General features: G+C 40.0%; 4 protein-coding genes across 6 annotated transcripts; 2 read left to right on the top strand and 2 right to left on the bottom strand.

Annotated features, from left to right (window-relative positions):
• Positions 1-882: 882 nt before the first annotated feature.
• ch25hl1.2 (cholesterol 25-hydroxylase like 1, tandem duplicate 2) lies at positions 883-1,716 on the bottom strand. Its single transcript, XM_041038792.1, has one exon. The coding sequence runs from the start codon at positions 1,714-1,716 to the stop codon at positions 883-885; it is 834 nt and encodes a 277-aa protein (XP_040894726.1).
• Positions 1,717-3,276: 1,560 nt separating this feature from the next.
• Positions 3,277-8,577, top strand: si:dkey-24l11.2 (uncharacterized protein LOC100034462 homolog). 3 transcript variants are annotated; one of them, XM_041039373.1, is made up of 12 exons: positions 3,277-3,386; positions 4,181-4,801; positions 5,661-5,720; positions 5,810-5,862; positions 5,949-6,093; positions 6,214-6,587; positions 6,715-6,943; positions 7,099-7,213; positions 7,461-7,572; positions 7,664-7,775; positions 8,111-8,223; positions 8,382-8,577. In XM_041039373.1, the coding sequence occupies exons 1-12, from the start codon at positions 3,342-3,344 to the stop codon at positions 8,449-8,451; spliced, it is 2,049 nt and encodes a 682-aa protein (XP_040895307.1). In that variant the 5' UTR covers positions 3,277-3,341; the 3' UTR covers positions 8,452-8,577. The 3 variants fall into 3 exon arrangements, with proteins under 3 accessions (XP_040895307.1, XP_040895308.1, XP_040895309.1); XM_041039374.1 differs by lacking the exon at positions 3,277-3,386 and adding an exon at positions 3,421-3,583; XM_041039375.1 differs by lacking the exon at positions 3,277-3,386 and adding an exon at positions 3,633-3,765.
• An 801-nt stretch (positions 8,578-9,378) lies between these two features.
• Positions 9,379-10,218, top strand: ch25hl1.1 (cholesterol 25-hydroxylase like 1, tandem duplicate 1). Its single transcript, XM_041038214.1, has one exon. It carries the CDS (start codon positions 9,379-9,381, stop codon positions 10,216-10,218), a length of 840 nt encoding a protein of 279 aa, XP_040894148.1.
• Positions 10,219-11,139: 921 nt separating this feature from the next.
• On the bottom strand, positions 11,140-15,146 carry kti12 (KTI12 chromatin associated homolog). Its single transcript, XM_041037419.1, has 9 exons — positions 14,937-15,146; positions 14,008-14,059; positions 13,870-13,922; positions 13,721-13,776; positions 13,538-13,617; positions 13,222-13,381; positions 13,033-13,095; positions 12,071-12,139; positions 11,140-11,350 (listed from the first exon to the last, which is right to left on the bottom strand). Exons 1-9 carry the CDS (start codon positions 15,085-15,087, stop codon positions 11,207-11,209), a joined length of 828 nt encoding a protein of 275 aa, XP_040893353.1. The 5' UTR covers positions 15,088-15,146; the 3' UTR covers positions 11,140-11,206.
• Positions 15,147-16,323: the final 1,177 nt, after the last annotated feature.

Here is a 16,323-nt window from a genome sequence, read left to right as displayed (position 1 = left end):
AATGACAACAACAAACCCTCTGGACACAAATGACCACCCAAAAAAAAAAAAAAAAGAGAAAACATTATAGGTGTAGTCACTTGAATATTCTGTGTTTTTTTTTTCTCTAGCCAACTGCTAACTTTTATTTGTGATATATGCATTTAATTTTTAAAAATAAAAATGATGTTGAATTCAGTCAAAAAGGAAATTGGAGTACTTTGCTGGCATCTAGTGCTGGGATATATCATCTGACTTTTACCTTCTTGTTCCTCATACATAAAACATTTTAGAGTATCGGTGCCAGTCTGGGATTACTGATCAGTTTACATGACCTCAAAAATACAAGAGGCATACTGGTGCCACAACAGAAATCCAGATTTAAGCTCATTTATTGCCAGACAATCAGAGGTGAAACCTACAAATCCCCAGTCAGCGGTCACTGAATCAGCGATATGTAGACCTGTAGTAAAATACAATGAAATGAAATGAAACTACCTGAAATTAGATTACATGAAAGTTGAGACTGGTGTAGAGAATGGAAAAACCGCTCAAAGAATGGATTATTTACATGAGGAAGAATGTAATGTGAGCAAAGTCTAAAGCTCAGGAATCTAAAGCTCAGGATCACTTTCAGTGTAAAGAAACCTGACACACTGGTAGGCGGATGCATTTAGTTGTTATTTAGACTGTACACGAAGTTAAAATACATATAATGAATACATTTTCTCATTATCATAAAAGCTACCAGAAACTCTCGCACAACTTATTTTGACCATGTTGTTCTTCAGATTCAACGCAGTAAAATGCCTCCATTTTTGTGAAAAGAAACATGTTGATTTCACAGACACATTAATAACACAGGTCTCTATTTATAGCTTCTACCAAAAGTTTAACAGCCATCTATTTTATAGGGGTAGAGAGGCTGACATCAGCATGCGTGCCAAATATTTTGTCCCAGTGACTGAAGTGCGGTGCAAAGTTGGTATTGGGTTTCTGATGGTGCACATCGTGCTTGCTGGGCCCTCCGTAGATGCCAAACGGTATCAGACGTGATGTGGACCAGGGAAAATTGTAGCCACAGTGATCCTCTATAGAAACGTAGACATGCAACACCATGAAGGCCCACGTGGTGAGAAGATGGCATCGCAGGATCACAGGATTGAGGGTGGTCCAAAAACCAACTGTTACCAGCTCCCAGCCTCCGAGACACTGAGTGGCAAGCGCGAAGGGAGATGAGTAAGTATGATGGATGGCATGGAAAGTGACATACAGCCAGCGGATCCTGTGATGGAGCAGGTGCCAGATGAAGTACTGGAAGTCAAAGAGCAGGAGGTTGCCTATCACCCCAGCTATCAGCTCTAGCAAGGTGGGAGCCAAGTCCGGTAGGTCTACAGGTGGCCTCCATGCCCACTGGGCCACCGAAGCTGGAAGCACAAGGAACGCATGGTTGTACAAGGTGACACCTGCACAATGTAGCATTGTAGAGGCTGTTGGCCGTCGGCTAGGTTGGATCTTGAATTGCTGGACCCATGGCCACCTGTCCCCCATGATATCACAAATGAGGAAAGGAAGGCACAAGACAAAGTAGGAAGACACAGTCAGAACAACAGGGAAGAGTGGAGATCTCAGATAGTCTCTGTAGTTGAGTCTCAGACTGTCCCACAGAGGCTGCAGCAAAGAGTCATTTCCTAAGCATCTTATCAAAAAATCTGCACTGGTATCTGTAAGGTCCATCCTGAAGTAAAAATCACAAGGTCAGTATCTTATACCTAATGTCTGAGGGATGTAGAAGTTCTCAACAGAACCAGAGACTTTATCCCACGAATGTCTGCTTGTGCTTTTGCTCACTGTGTGGTATCGAGTGACAGCCGGGTGAAACAAATTATTCATACACCCAGGGTAACTGGTAACATATAGCTTTTCACATCATCAGTGTTCAGAAATTATTTAAAAATCCTATTATTCTAAAACTTCCTGTTAGAGCTGTATCTCTGTTCAAGTTCAACTTCAAGAGACAGAAAGACCAAGAAAGTACAAAGTGCTAAAAATGGAGACAGGGATATTTTTAAAAGGGAAGACACAAAGAGCACACAAGTCCCACTTTAAATAAAAACCAAAATAGATAAAAATAAACACAATGTATGTAAAAAATAGCATATACGGGTCAGGTGTACTCAAATAAGCAGTTGTACTGATGCAGTACATGCGTCACTAGCAGGTCTATTTTAATGTGAACTAAGAGCACTATATATATATATGTGTGTGTGTTTATATAAATAAAGTGAATTTGAAATTCATGAGAAAGTACTAAAGTTCTGACTTCTCATTCTACTGTTTGGAATTTTTCACTTGAGCACTTCTACAGCAGGCCTACTGTTGGTTTACTGTGAAAAAGAGGAAGGAAGTGTGAGACAATCATCTGAGCACAAAGTCCATTTAGTAGCTGTTCTGGATTATCACATGACCTTCATTAGGAGATGGAGTTTCCCCTGTTGTTGTGGAATTCAAATTTACATTTTTTTCCTGAGCACATGGATTATGTATGTTGTTCTGATCGTATTTAACACCTACACTGTAAATCTTTGTATGTTTGTTCAGCTTAGAAATGTGAGAGTCTGTGTTTTAAATGTTTAACTTAAAAATGTGACTTAACTTAGATTGAATAGTTGGTTTGAGGTCATTTTGAGAGTTTTGAAAATATAAAACTAAATGGGTTAAGGTGACTAAACTTAAGAAAACAAATGTGAAAAATAATAATAATAAAAGAGAGAGAGTTTTAACACATGATGGGCACTCTGTTAATTTTCAATTTTTTAAAAATTAATTTAATGAGTTGAGTGAACTCTCAACAGTTCGTTCTTGCAATCAAAAGACCTCAAGTCAGAACAATTTATGTTTCCGTTTTAGTTCTGAAGTGGTCTGAGTTAAAACTTGATGTTCTAAGTTGAATTAATTTGAAATTAACAAAAGGAAGGCTTATATGTTTACATTAAGTTTATGAGAAAAGATTAGTTTATTTCCACCAGATTACTGTGTATTTTTTACAGTGTAACTAAACAGGCTTTGCAGTGCAATTATTTTCCCAGTTCAAGAAGGAACTTTGAACCTTTTCAGCCAACGTGGGTGATGTGTCTTTTAATTGCGCAGGAGAATGGAAATGTACCACAGGTTTACAGATGGGCAAACTCCAACTACTGATAAAGATCCTGTGATAAGACACAAAACAAATTTCCCTGTGAACCTCCCAGACTACAGAGGGCGACAAAAATAAATTATGTCCGGTGACCAACCGAGGACCTTTTGATAACCTGTGACCAAAATCTCCATTACCTCTACACAGGATACTTTGGTGTGGGTGCATGACGGATCTGATCGTTATCCCTATCAATCCGGAACCTCCCGTCGTACGTAATGACGCAAAACGAATGCGTATTAATTTCCACCACTCACGAATACGTTACTGGGCGCACGTAACGGTGTTGTCACTTGACAAGTTGCAGTAAAAGCCAACTTAAAAGGTTGTGTCAAGCTTTTTTTAAGCACTTGTGGTCTTATCATTACACGGAATAAACCTTTACGCGGATCCTTGCGTAGATTTTAGGTAATGTCGCCGTCCATGTATAACAGTAGCAAGATAATTTCCCTCGACAACAGTACGTGAAGTTTAGCTAGCTAAGTAAACAGCTAACAATCTTTTCTTATGTTATCGAACTAGTAGGCTGGTTAATATTGGACTAGAAGGCGATACTTTGCCCAGGCCTTAATAACCTGGTCTGGCCAAAGGTATATGAACCTCCCTGTACCGATATTTCATATGTGTTTTTTTAATGGTCAGTGTAAACCTGTACACATATTTCAGATCTGTTTTTTTAATTGGTGTAAAGGTATTTATTCCGATTTTTTTCCTTTATTTCCTGGAAAGTCCAGGATACTTCACTACCCTTTTCCAGGCCTCTACAGATTCTCAGCACCAAGGCCACAGCCTGTAATGAGGCGTCACAAATAGGCATTGGTTTATATTAAGAGATCACAAGCTAGAAAAGTTTGAGGGCTGTTTTAGGCGATTGTGTTCTTCCAGCTTTGTTACAGCAAACCTGGCAGATTTAAAGACTTCAACATGACAGTGCTCTTTAGTGTTTATGTATTAGCAAAAGTAGATGCATTGCAATTATCTGTGTTACTGTATTTGTTCATTCAGGTGTTAATAACAATGGACAACGGTGCTGAAGGGAAGACAGGTGAATCAGAGCCAGTTCCTCATACGCAGCAGCAGCTGTGCCGCTTCTTCTCTCAAGGAAGATACTGCAGTTTTGGGAAGAAATGTAAATTTCTACATGTAAGAGATGACGCCAGTGCACATGAGAAGAAAACAATCAGCACACCCAGCCAGTCAGGCGTCACACCTCCAGACTCACTGGACCCAGGAGGAAATGTGGGCCACAGGCCTCCTGTAGCTAATAATACCAGGGCTGCCCCAGCAGCAGGCCGCCGCCCCTGTCGCTACTTTATGTCAGGCCACTGCACCATGGAGGACAGATGTCGCTTCTGGCATCCACCACAGTATCCCTCAGTGGATGACCAGTCTGTTTCTGGCAATCAAATAGGACCCACTCAGAAAATGCCACCAGTAACCTTCCCCAGCATGTTCAAGGAGGTCAAGCTGTGTGATCTGACAGAGGATGTCGCCAAGCAGCTACGAGACACAGAGATCAAGCAGCTGAAGAAGCGTTTTCCCAAAGATCAGCTGATTATTCAGGAACGAAGCGATGGCAAAGTTACTTATTACAGGGTGACTGTAGAGGCCACTGATCCAGACTGGGTAAACATTTTCTTCTACCTTCTATCTCTACTCCTCCCTCGCTTAGAGCAAACATCCCCCTACATATTACCTTTATTATACAAAGTGAAACTGAATTGCTGTTGTTCAGAGAGAAATACTGAACCCTCTTTACCCATTAATAACACAACACTATGACAGCACCCATCATGTAATTGTTAATTAGCACAGCAGAGTAGAAGAAGAATAGCTTTTATTGTCATTGAAAAATGTCCAACAAAATTACAGCGGCACTTCCCTCTAAGGTGCTTGTATGTAATAAATACAAAAAAGAAAATAGGTATATAAGAATAATAGCAGCAAACTGTGGTGTATATTGCACGTATGAATTCAAGTTTGTTGCATATTATGATCATTTAGCAGCCTGATGGCACTCGGGGAAAAAACTGTCCTTGAGGCGGTTTGTCCTGGTTCTCATTGGCCTGAGCCGCCTGCCAGAGGGCAGCAGCTCAAACAGGTGAGAGCCAGGGTGTGAAGTGTCCCTTAGGATGGCCGTGGCTTTCCTGAGGCAGCGGGTGGTGTAAATATCCTTCAGGGAGGGGAGAGGCCAGCAAACTCAGACTCAGACACAGACACAGAAATTGTGTCAATCTGCTCCACTGAGATTGAATTAAGCCTATTTGTTATAAGGGAAACGGGGTAAAGCAGTGATTAAAACTTGGCTATTTGGCTCGTTTGACAATAAATAATTGGAAAGTTAGACTCGGTATTCCACCATTCTCATGGTGAGTTGTGGTGATTCTGAACTACTGACCCCAATAGAGTGTAAAACATAGCCAGCCATTTCAACAAATACAGTACTACCTCAAAATATACTGACTCTCTGCATTCTAACTTACAGCCTTTTGATCTAAAGGAAATTGACATCATGGTGAGCTTCCCAGACAACTACCCGCAGGAGGTAAAGACCACCACTATGGGTTCTGTAATATATTTAAGTAACTGACATAAACAAGACAGTTCCTCATGACCTTGATACATTTTCTTTAGATTTTCACTTTGGATATACCATTGGATCAAGATCTGCCACCAGTAATGGCAAGGTAAAATCAGTTTCAGTTTATTCTAGTATTTAATATTTTGAATGATTGGTGTTGCAGTGATTTTTATAATGTTTCTGCCTACGCAGACATGTACAACAAGCATCTCTGGAGTGGCTTAATGCTAAGCATGCAACCAGTCATCTTCTGGGAAAGGTAGAGCTGCTCTTCCGGCCTTTCCTTCGCTGGCTCGATCGCAGTTTAGAGAGACTGTTCACTGAAGGAGCCAGGCAGGTGAGACTACATGATGATTGTGACTGTGTCTTGCCTTTGAATTTACTAGCCTGCAAATAAATGCTGTATGTATTATACATAATGCTGATTATAACATTCATTTTGAATTTTTTTTTGCAGTTGAAAAAAGACATTGACTTAGAAAAGGCTGGACTGCAGTTTATATCATACCAGGAGCTACAGGCAACAGTTTGTGAAAAGTCAGAGAATGATCACCCTGCTGACCCTGACTCTGACGCCACTGCGGCACCAGATGTGGATGAGGATGACGATAATGGCGGAAAACTGGGAAAGGCAGGAGACGAGAGGTCAGTGGAGGGAGGAGAGCTTTCGTATCCAGGCTGTGATGAGGAAGAAGCTAGTCACCTGGTGGAGAACATTAAGATCAGTGATCCCCGTAGAGGTACAGAGGTGAAGATGCTGGGACTGAGGCTGGGAGAGAATACTGCCACCGTAGTCGCCCAACGGATTACGGTTTGTCTTCAGTGTAATAGGTGAGAAAAAACAACAAAATTACACAAACCAAATCAGTAGTTTAAGTTTGTTTTCTTTTTTCTTTTTAGAGTAAGATGTGATCCTCAGTTGTAAACCTGACTGAATGCTGTATGTGTCCTGTCACAGGTGTAAGATAACTGCAGACCTGACACTCACTGGAAGGACAGCCTGCACAGCTCAGTGTGAAAAGTGCAGTGCAAGCATCAATGCTGCATTCAGGCCCTGCATGCTGCACCATTACAGTGATGTCCTGGGATACCTGGACCTCCACAACGCTACGCCTGCTGACCTCGTGCTTCTGGACTGTGAACTCATTGTGGGCTGCCTCCAGTGCTCCCAGGAGTGTCCTGTGCAGGTAATAAAACATGTTACATGCTCATTGCTGCACATTTTTTTTGGTGGGGATAATCATCACTGTGAAATGACATGAAAAAATAACTGAAATATGTCTTAATGAGCTCTGACCCTCTCTGAAATAGCTTTTTTTTTTCTTTTTATATTTTTCATTAGAACCTTTCCTATGGACAGACAAAGGAGGTTAATTGTGAGCACTGCCACAGCAAACTCAGCATCTTGGCTGACAGCACCAGATTCCAGTATATTCAGCCACGTGCCAACAAAACAGGTCAGAGCTCACCTACATTTGCTACCAAAGGGATCAGCAGACTTTGGGTTTAAGATCTTACAGCAACACAGTGCCACAGTTGGCTTCCTGTTTATTGTTACCTCACATTGTGGTTGAAAAAGATAATCAGTGCATGAAAACTTTTGAACAGGAGTATTATACATATACAGATCTGAATATGTTTACTGTGTTTAAATCGACCAGAGAGGCCAAGATCATGTGTTTTTTTTTTCTTCCCTTTTTCCAGTTTCAAGTACTGTAAACTATAAGACAAGAAGAGACCCTGCTGTGCAAAAGGGGAAACCGCTGCCGGAAAAAGGAACATGCAAACATTACAAACAAAGCCATCGCTGGCTAAGGTATCATCTTCGCTATGTCCTCATTTCACATGTCTGATAAGAGTTTCGAGAAGTACTTGAATAAGCTTTGTACTGACGCTTTGTAACCGAGGTTTCCCTGCTGTGGCCGAGCTTATCCCTGCGATGCGTGCCACGATGAGGACCAGGACCACCCCATGGAACTCGCCACCAGGATGATCTGTGGCTACTGTGCCAAAGAACAGGTGAGTTTTAGACGTGACATGACAGTACATTATAGGCATGGAGCTTACACTTTTACCTAGGCTGACTTGCACTCACTTCCCTGAAGAGAAGTCTGCAGTAGAAGTCTTCATTTCCTAGATCACCCCCTTTCAAAGTAACACTAGCAAAGAGTGTAAAGGTCAGTGTCTTAGCTTTCTGTCAACAATTATAATTTTACTACACCTTAAATTAATCTCAAAACCACAATCATATGCTGCATTGACAATTGTACATTTACGTTTCATTTATCTTCATATCACCAGTCGTTTTGTTTCAGCGGGGCAGCATGTAATCCCCACCATGTCTGTTGTTGCAGCCATACAGCAATGGAAAGCCTTGCATCAGCTGTGGCAGCATGATGACGAGAGGCACACGCACCAGCCACTGGGAGGGAGGACTGGGATGCAGAAGCAAAGTCAAAATGAGCAGGTACGTCTACCTAAAGACAATAAGGTCCAAAAGTTTATCATTAACATAACTGAGGAAAACATAATGGTAATGGTAGAAACATTTTATTCATTAGAAAACATTTAAACATTTGTTTCATTGGTTAAAAGATTAAAGGTTTGTTTTTCTTTTCTCTTCAGAAACGATCGACAAAAATATAGCAACACCAACAAAACAGTCTCAAGGAAGGCGGCCAGTGAAAAGAAGTAGTTGGTGAAGAAGAGCTTTACAATTTGCATCTCGTATTGCATTCATTTGTGAACAGATATTATGATACACGAATCATGGTTTCAATGAAATTGCCTATTTCCCCAATAAATCATACTGCTATGATCATTCAGTGTGAGTAGTGTTCATATTCTTATCTGATATTTAAAGTCTGAAGACTTTTTGTGCATTAAGTTGAAGGAGGGCGTGGTACCGGTTTGGGTCTGTAAGCCATTTCACAGCACTGTGAAGTTTGTATTAATCTCAGGTTTAACTGTTCAGGTTATTACATATAATAGGATAGACAGTGAGTGAGTAAACAAGAAATGCATGCAGGTCAATTCAAGTTGTCCAGCATCTAATCTAACTGTGAATGGACAGTACAAAAAAAACATACACACTGCTTCAAGTTATTTATGGACTAAAAATTAAAAAATACATAAATTTGTGTCTGACCATTTTAGAAAACATCAACAACTAGATATCCAAAGTCATCTTTTAAATGCCACATGGACACTTCGATCAACACTGAAGAAGTTGTGGCGTGGTTTAATTTTAAGACAATGATAAATTTCTGTAGGACAAAATAAAAATCGATTCTGCTTCTCAGAAAGCTGAAAATGTTTCACTTACAAAAATGTTTTTCCCTCCTTCCATGATCCTGTGCTGGCCGACAGAGTGAGTCTCAAGCTTATCAATATGTGGTGTCTAGTGCATGTTCTTGAACCCTGTTGTTAATCTTCTTGTGAAGGGTCTGTTTGTTGACATTGAGCTGCTGATGGAGGGAAAAAGAAAAAAAAAAAAAGCTTGTTGGTCTGCCCTGATTGAAAGCAAAGCCCCTTCTGTTGAACTCCACTATATAAAGGCAGAACTTTGCCATGATCAGGAGACTTGCAGCAGCAGCAGCAGCTCTCATTGTACCACAGCAAGATGTTGAACATCAGTGATCTGCCTCTGCAGCTCCCACCCTCCAGGGCCTCAGACCGACTGCTCCAGCCTTTCTGGGATTATTTGCTTATTCACCACCTGCCTCTCATTTCATCTCACTTTTTCCCAGTCCTACTTGCTTTTTCCAGCTATTTCTTTTTCAGTATACCTTTTGCTGTACTGGATCTCCTGGGAGACAGGGTGCCTTTATTGTATCAGTACAAGATCCAACCAGACAGGCAGCCAACACTGGGAATGATGGCTAGGAGCTTCTGCACAGCGTTGTATAACCACGTCTTTTTTGTTCTCCCAGCTGTAGTATTTGGCATGTTCATATTGCCTGCACCAGTACTTCCACAGGAGGCTCCTACTGTGTATGAGGTATTCATTGATGGACTGGCTGTACTTCTCCTCTTTGACACTCAGTACTTTATTTGGCACTTCATACATCACAAGCATCCACAGCTTTACCGGTGGATCCATGCAGTTCACCATGAATACATGGCACCTTTCTCCTGGTCGACCGAGCAGCTCAGCATCCCAGAGCTGATGAGCGTGGGACTGTGGAGCAACCAGGACCCTCTTCTTCTCAAGGTTCACCCACTGACCACATGGTGCATCACAGTTTTCAGCATCTGGATGTCTGTGGAGGACCACATAGGCTACGATCTGCCGTGGACCCTCAACCATCTGGTGCCTTTCGGTCTGCTGGGCGGTGCGCCAGCTCATGACATGCACCACCAGAAACCGAGCACTAACTATGCTCCTTTCTTCAGCCACTGGGACATTATCTTTGGCACCAACGTTCCTCTGAAGAAAAAAAACTGTATGAAAAAACGGTAACTACTGAGAGCAATTCTGTAAATACTGCATGTTTAGTGTCTGTTCTCCAGTATTTTTCTGTCTTTACTTGCTATTGTCTCTTTAAGTTTGTAGCACTTGCTGCCTCCTTGCTGCTCCTCTTGGTTTTATTTGTGAGGCATCTCTGTCAGTGCACTTACATTGTGAGATACAATATAAAAGTTATTGAAAAGTTTTATTTTTATGGCTGTGCGTTCAATAAAAGTATTATATTTACAGAGATTCTGGAACTGTTGTTTCTACTGGTTTCATATGGCGTATCTATTAGAGCTGATACATTCTGCAGATTATTCTCCATGCATGTTGTGTGTGCATAATCACACGTCATTCAAGTCATTCCAGTGAAGTAACCAACAGTAATTAGTTACACTTGCAAGCAGACCAAGCACAAATTCCTCTAAATAACTTCCTGTTCTAACTTTTTTCATGATCTTCTTAAGTAAGACAAAATCCTTGAAAGAGCCTTAGTCAGCAACATTTTCCTTACAATTTCCAATAGGGCTTAAGGGGCTTTTGAAAACTATGTACTCTTTGTCGGGGCTTTGTCGGTCCTGTTCGCACTTGGCATTAACAGAGTCCTGGGTGATCCGATCAAAGGTGGACAGCTGCAGAGGTTGAACACAACACAAGGGGAAATAAGGCTAACCCCTACTTGGGAAAATCCAGACTGACTTGAATGTGGAAATCATGACAAAACATGACACAGCAAAAATAGATGACATCAGCAAAATGATGGGGACATTGAAAATTCATTTAGAAGCCTGGAATGGTATTTAATATCCAAAGTTTTTCGTAGGTTAAGCTTGAAAGTTTTTCTTTTTTGATCCTGGAAATAGCAGGATCAAAAAAGTGTTTCAAGTGTTTGTAGTTGAATCTAAAAAGGCCAATAACACAAAGAGACAATTAACTTTTAAATACATTTATTTGTCAGAAAAAAAATGTAAAAAAAAGAAGCCAATGCTATAAAATTTCAATGAAGGCTCTTGTTTAAATACTGCACAAACATGTTGGAAATTTGTCCTGTGTTCTCTGTTGGGTGCATCTTGGTGTAGCTGATGAACTGGCGCCGTAGTTTGCGGAGCTCGGCCATATTGATGCTCCTGGTGAGTTCGATGTTAAAAAATCAAGGTTAAGGACGTTTGAGTACAAGTTTTTCAGTGTGCAAGCTGTTCTCGCGCAAGACAGAAAATTGTGCTCAAGTTTTCACTGAAGAAGCGATAAGTAACTGACCAAAGCATCTGAAGGTCACAGTATCACACCTCAATCAACACAGAGTACTGAATGTTTATTTCAACTTTAAAGTATGCACCTGTCATTAAAGGTTAAGTTGGTTTCTGCTTGGACCAACACCTTTAAAGGGAGAAAATGAAAGTGTTTGCTTCTGAGAGAGTGTGACACACTGCAGCTGCCAATAAAAATCCACTAATCTATGTAATTTGTCTCTCCCCACCAAACATATCCCACAGTATGTTATTACAGGCAAGACCTTTAACGGCGATCGGTTGCTGTACCTTTCATTTAAGATCTTTGATGGGCATGCATTCATCATCCTTCCCCTTCTAACAAGTCATTTGACATAGAGTACTTTGCCTCCCACCGCTGAGGGAATATGACTTCCCTTAGGAGGCAGATGATGAGAATGAGTCACCAGAAATTCACAGAGGTAAAACAAATTTCAGACAGTAATTAGCTCTGACAGATCACTACTACCTGGATTTGTGACGTCACACAGGGTTGCAAACATGAAAACAGATCTACCAAGATCTGTTCAAAGTGAAAAGAAAATTGAGCTTTAAATAAAGACTGGTAAATTATGTTTTTAGAAAAAGGATATCTTTTCTGTAGCTCCTGGAACTGAAATGAGATCCCCAGGAACACTTGTCTTCTGTGCGTTAAAAATTGCCTGAAAATTTTAAATGATCACATTACGTACAGAAATTCATGTTTTTAACTTGCAAGTACAACTTCCCAGGCTCTTTGGACTGTAGGGAGCTCAGGAGCAGCAAAGTGGGATCTGCAAACTGAAAGATGGACTGATGAATGAAAATTATATATCATTATATTCTATATTATTCATGTAATTTACAGGAAAATTTGTGAAAAAAGTAGTGCAAGAATGAAAACATTAGTATCCATGCAGACTTCAGCGTGGAAGAAAACGCAACAAAGCACATATGATTTCAGGGCACTATCAGGTGGACTGAATAGCGAATCGAGGGAGCAGAGCAGGTAATTTCTTATTGGCTAACAGCAATTAGCAGACACAAGACATCACAGACACATCAATATATAGATAAATAATTACAGGCACAAAAGTATTAACAAAACAAGTTACACAACCACATACCAATTATGAAGTAACCTTGACGTCACCCATGTGCAAAGGGAGGACGCACCGTTACATGCAGAGCAACATCAGGACCGAAAACAATGCTTTTAATTAATTCTTTAATTTTATGTCACATGGGATGGATGGTGGACATTTTAAAGATTCCCATGTCTACAACAGGGGTTGCAGGAGTTCAGGTAATTGGACAAGTAAATAATGAATACCTGCATTACCCTCCTATGCACTGAAAAGCCTACATGGATTGAAATGTTTGCACTCTTGTGCTGCTACACTGTAAACTGTAATTAAACCATACATATGTTTCAGTCCATAATGCGCAACTCTCACTTTTGTGATCTTAAAATGTGACATAATACCCTGCAAAGACAGACTGCCACCAGCAACAACAATATACCAGGAGAAAAAAAACTTGTACAAACAATCCAAAAAAACTGATAAAAACATACCATTAACATGTCCTGCGTAACTTTGTCCAACTCGTACAAGAAGTTTGCAGACGACAGTGGTTGCTGCGGAGAAACACAAGGACCAATTACAATCAGGCAGTCCAAAAGGTAACATGGCAGAGAATACATCTACATGTACATGTACACTGTATGTGTGTTAAAAAATAAAAGCAGGTGTATGTCCCGTACACTCTGAGTAGACTGGTTAGGTGGGGGTGCTTTTCTTTTGAAAAGTGCGTCAGAAATGGCTTCAAATGGAAGCGTATCATCTTTCAGGATGGTGAAGAGAGGACTGTCCCATCTGTTTCTGGAGTCTGGAGCTTCAAATCTCAGAACTAATGCATCAAAGCTACAAAAGACAAAATGGACACGAGGCAGAATACAAAAACAAATACAATGATGTTACTTTTTTATAGGAAGACATGAAGATATTTCTAAACCCTAAGGAAGCCTTATCACAGACCGACATGCACGTATCCTGTATGTGCAGAGGCTTCTCACTCACATGTCCTGGGTGTACTGCTCAGCAGCCTCTCTGCTGGTATTCCACGATGAGCTCTGTTCATCCGACGTCAAACAGTAAACCTTCATCAAAAGAAAACACAGATTTTGACTTGTGTGATTAATGTAAATATTCTTTATTCAGATATAAAATTGTAAACTGTAAAGAGATAGTAAGTACACTCACCAGGCAGTGTGGCGTCTGTGCATGTTTGATGAGACAGAACAGTTCATAGCGGTAGCCTGCAATGTATTGCAATGTTAAAGATAAAAGCACAGACAAATCACAGTTTAAATAAAGAACCTGCTCAGCACACTATTAATAATACAATTTACCTTTTATGTAATTTAATGAGTCCAAAATTACAATGTCGTCCTTGTTGACTTTTCTAAACAACAAACAAGTAAATGTTAACAGGGCAGTGACAGCAGAACATGGACATGGATCTAAATTCTGAAACAGTGGAAACTCACCTCTCTACTTCAGCTTTCAGAGCTGCTCTGACATGTTTTTCCTTCTGAGAATCTGCAACATACCCAACAAGGTTAAGCTACTGCAGAAGCCTGCCAAGCCCAAGTCTGAGGTTACTTTATAGAAATCCTGTAATAGATTGACAAATGCATGAAACAGGGCTGTGCTACTGTTTGGTCATTAAACTACCCCCTTTTATTCAGCCGGTGATACTATATATGTACCATTCTGCATGGAAAGATTATGAGTTTTAATTGGCACAGAAACTGCTTTTGTCAGGCGAGGGAACAATTGTGTGAACCAAATGTTCAAAATCAATATTATTAAATGATGAGAATATCTTCAACAGCTGTTTGAATAAATCCATGCCACAGACACAATCTAAGTCATGTAAGATGCTGTTACTGATATGTAAAAGGCAAGAAAACTAAAGCTTTTCTTGGAAAGAAATTACTGACAAAAATCCTGGTAAGTGATATAGTCTAATGGGTGGAGTGATGCAGAAACTTGTACGCCAAACTCCATTCAAAATACAGGTAATTTAATGATGCCCAAATCCCCCGATAAACACATATACCCTCATTACAAAACTCACATTACTTTTCAACGTATAATACTTTCAGTCGATGGGACACCTAACAACGCCACAGAAACAAGTTTATTTTAATTACAGGCCATCTTTTAAACGAACAGGTTAGTTTGTTAATAATCGAATTTCCTCCCCAGGTAAGTTAGCGTCAGTTCTCGGCGACGGTGGCCATCCAGCGGCGGGACATACTCCAGCTGAATTAAAATATATGTATATATATAAACGGTTTGGTGGATAGCTGACATGTAAAAATAGCTTCCAACAGCTCTCTATTACAAAAACCCAACGGCTACACACACACGTTATAACTAAATGAAGTTGGACATGGTTAGCTTAACTTGCCTGCGTAAACACTGTTTTTCTCAACGCCCAGGGCTCCATCTCCCACAATGTGAACCCTCCGTTTTGTGCTCTCTTCAAAATACACCTTCAGTTCTTCTGCCCGTCGTGTTTTACCACTACAGGGGTAACCACACAACACTATTAGAGGCATGGGCTACTGTGTGTTATCAAATAAACCGGCCTAAGATGTGAAGAAGAGCATGTTGCCACTTTCACCCGGATACGATACCTAAAACCATTTTTAAAGACGACCAACAGGTGGCGCTTTAAAGCTGATGGAATTCAACCAAATTCAAAAGATAGTGCTGATTTTTTTTTCTTTCATGTTAGATAATATTATTATAGTATTATGTGAGGAAAAACATACTTCCATTGTATTCTATTTCAATACAAATAATAAATAATGTTTCAAACAGGAAATCAGCAAAAAAGCTGACAGCTGGTCTGGCTTTCAGTACTAGTTTATTAACAGATGGCACATAAATATTAGGTTCAAATAAATGGATCCAAGAATAAACTGGCATCAGTCATTTCCAATATAACATATCACATTAAAAAAAAAAAAAAGGAAATATATTAGAACTTGTTTTTCACAGGAAGATTTAAAAACTCCTCTTCATCAGCAGGATTTCATATTGTTAACGCTGATGGTGTAACGACTGCTGGTGGAAATGATTCTCAAGCAGGATCCCCTCCTCGTCTAAAAGAATGGAAAAATTATAATCAGTTGCAAAGTTGATGGCTTCATAATAACAGTAATAGTAATAATATAATAATGATAATGATAATAATGAACTAACATGTTCAGCTCCTGTTTCTTTTGTGTTTGTTGGGCAGTTTTCAGCATCTGAATAAGCAGTTCCTGCAGGTCTTCCTCTCTGGGCAGAGGACTAACAGCTCTGACTTCAGCGGGGACATTTACGTCTTCAGAGGCAGACTCCATAAAGGAACTATCCACAACACTTTTCTTGCCCATGAAATGCCCTTATTGATCAAAACATACAATCTCAATGTAAACTGTACATAAAAGTACATTTTAAGTAAATTCACAAAAATATCTGGAATATATATATATATATATATATATATATATATATATATATATATTTAAAGTTCCATTTTTCCTACCTGTTGCCCACAGATTCCCCCTCGGATTCACCTTGATCTTTGAAATTTTATTTCTCAGCTCAGTCAAATCAAGAGTCATTGAAGATGTCATGGCAATGTATGAGATAAGGATGAAAGAAGACAGGAGTCCTGCTCTGCAGATTTTTGTCAAAGCGCCTTTCATTCCTCAAACGTGTTCTATGCAATTTGGTGCCAGTTAATTAAAATCTCTTTGCTTCTCTCTGCTGGGCAGGCAGTTATACTGAAAAAGGATGGGCTT

This window comes from Toxotes jaculatrix, chromosome 5 (assembly GCF_017976425.1).
Source record: "Toxotes jaculatrix isolate fToxJac2 chromosome 5, fToxJac2.pri, whole genome shotgun sequence".
Classification (NCBI taxonomy): Eukaryota; Metazoa; Chordata; class Actinopteri; family Toxotidae; genus Toxotes; species Toxotes jaculatrix.
The sequence above is the reverse complement of the archived record's forward strand: the minus strand, read 5'-3'. Positions and strand labels throughout refer to the sequence as shown.

What these genes read in the sequence shown, in the direction of transcription:
- ch25hl1.2 (XM_041038792.1), bottom strand. Translation starts at nt 1,716, where the DNA reads ATGGACCTTACAGATACCAGTGCAGATTTTTTGATAAGATGCTTAGGA.
- si:dkey-24l11.2 (XM_041039373.1), top strand. Translation starts at nt 3,342, where the DNA reads ATGACGGATCTGATCGTTATCCCTATCAATCCGGAACCTCCCGTC. An exon ending in TCAATCCGGAACCTCCCGTC is followed by an intron (nt 3,387 to 4,180) that starts GTACGTAATGAC and finishes TTGTTCATTCAG; the next exon opens with GTGTTAATAACAATGGACAA. An exon ending in TCACTGAAGGAGCCAGGCAG is followed by an intron (nt 6,094 to 6,213) that starts GTGAGACTACAT and finishes TTTTTTTTGCAG; the next exon opens with TTGAAAAAAGACATTGACTT.
- ch25hl1.1 (XM_041038214.1), top strand. Translation starts at nt 9,379, where the DNA reads ATGTTGAACATCAGTGATCTGCCTCTGCAGCTCCCACCCTCCAGGGCC.
- kti12 (XM_041037419.1), bottom strand. Translation starts at nt 15,087, where the DNA reads ATGCCTCTAATAGTGTTGTGTGGTTACCCCTGTAGTGGTAAAACACGA. An exon ending in CTCATTAAATTACATAAAAG is followed by an intron (nt 13,777 to 13,869) that starts GTAAATTGTATT and finishes AATACATTGCAG; the next exon opens with GCTACCGCTATGAACTGTTC. An exon ending in GAGCAGTACACCCAGGACAT is followed by an intron (nt 13,382 to 13,537) that starts GTGAGTGAGAAG and finishes TGTCTTTTGTAG; the next exon opens with CTTTGATGCATTAGTTCTGA.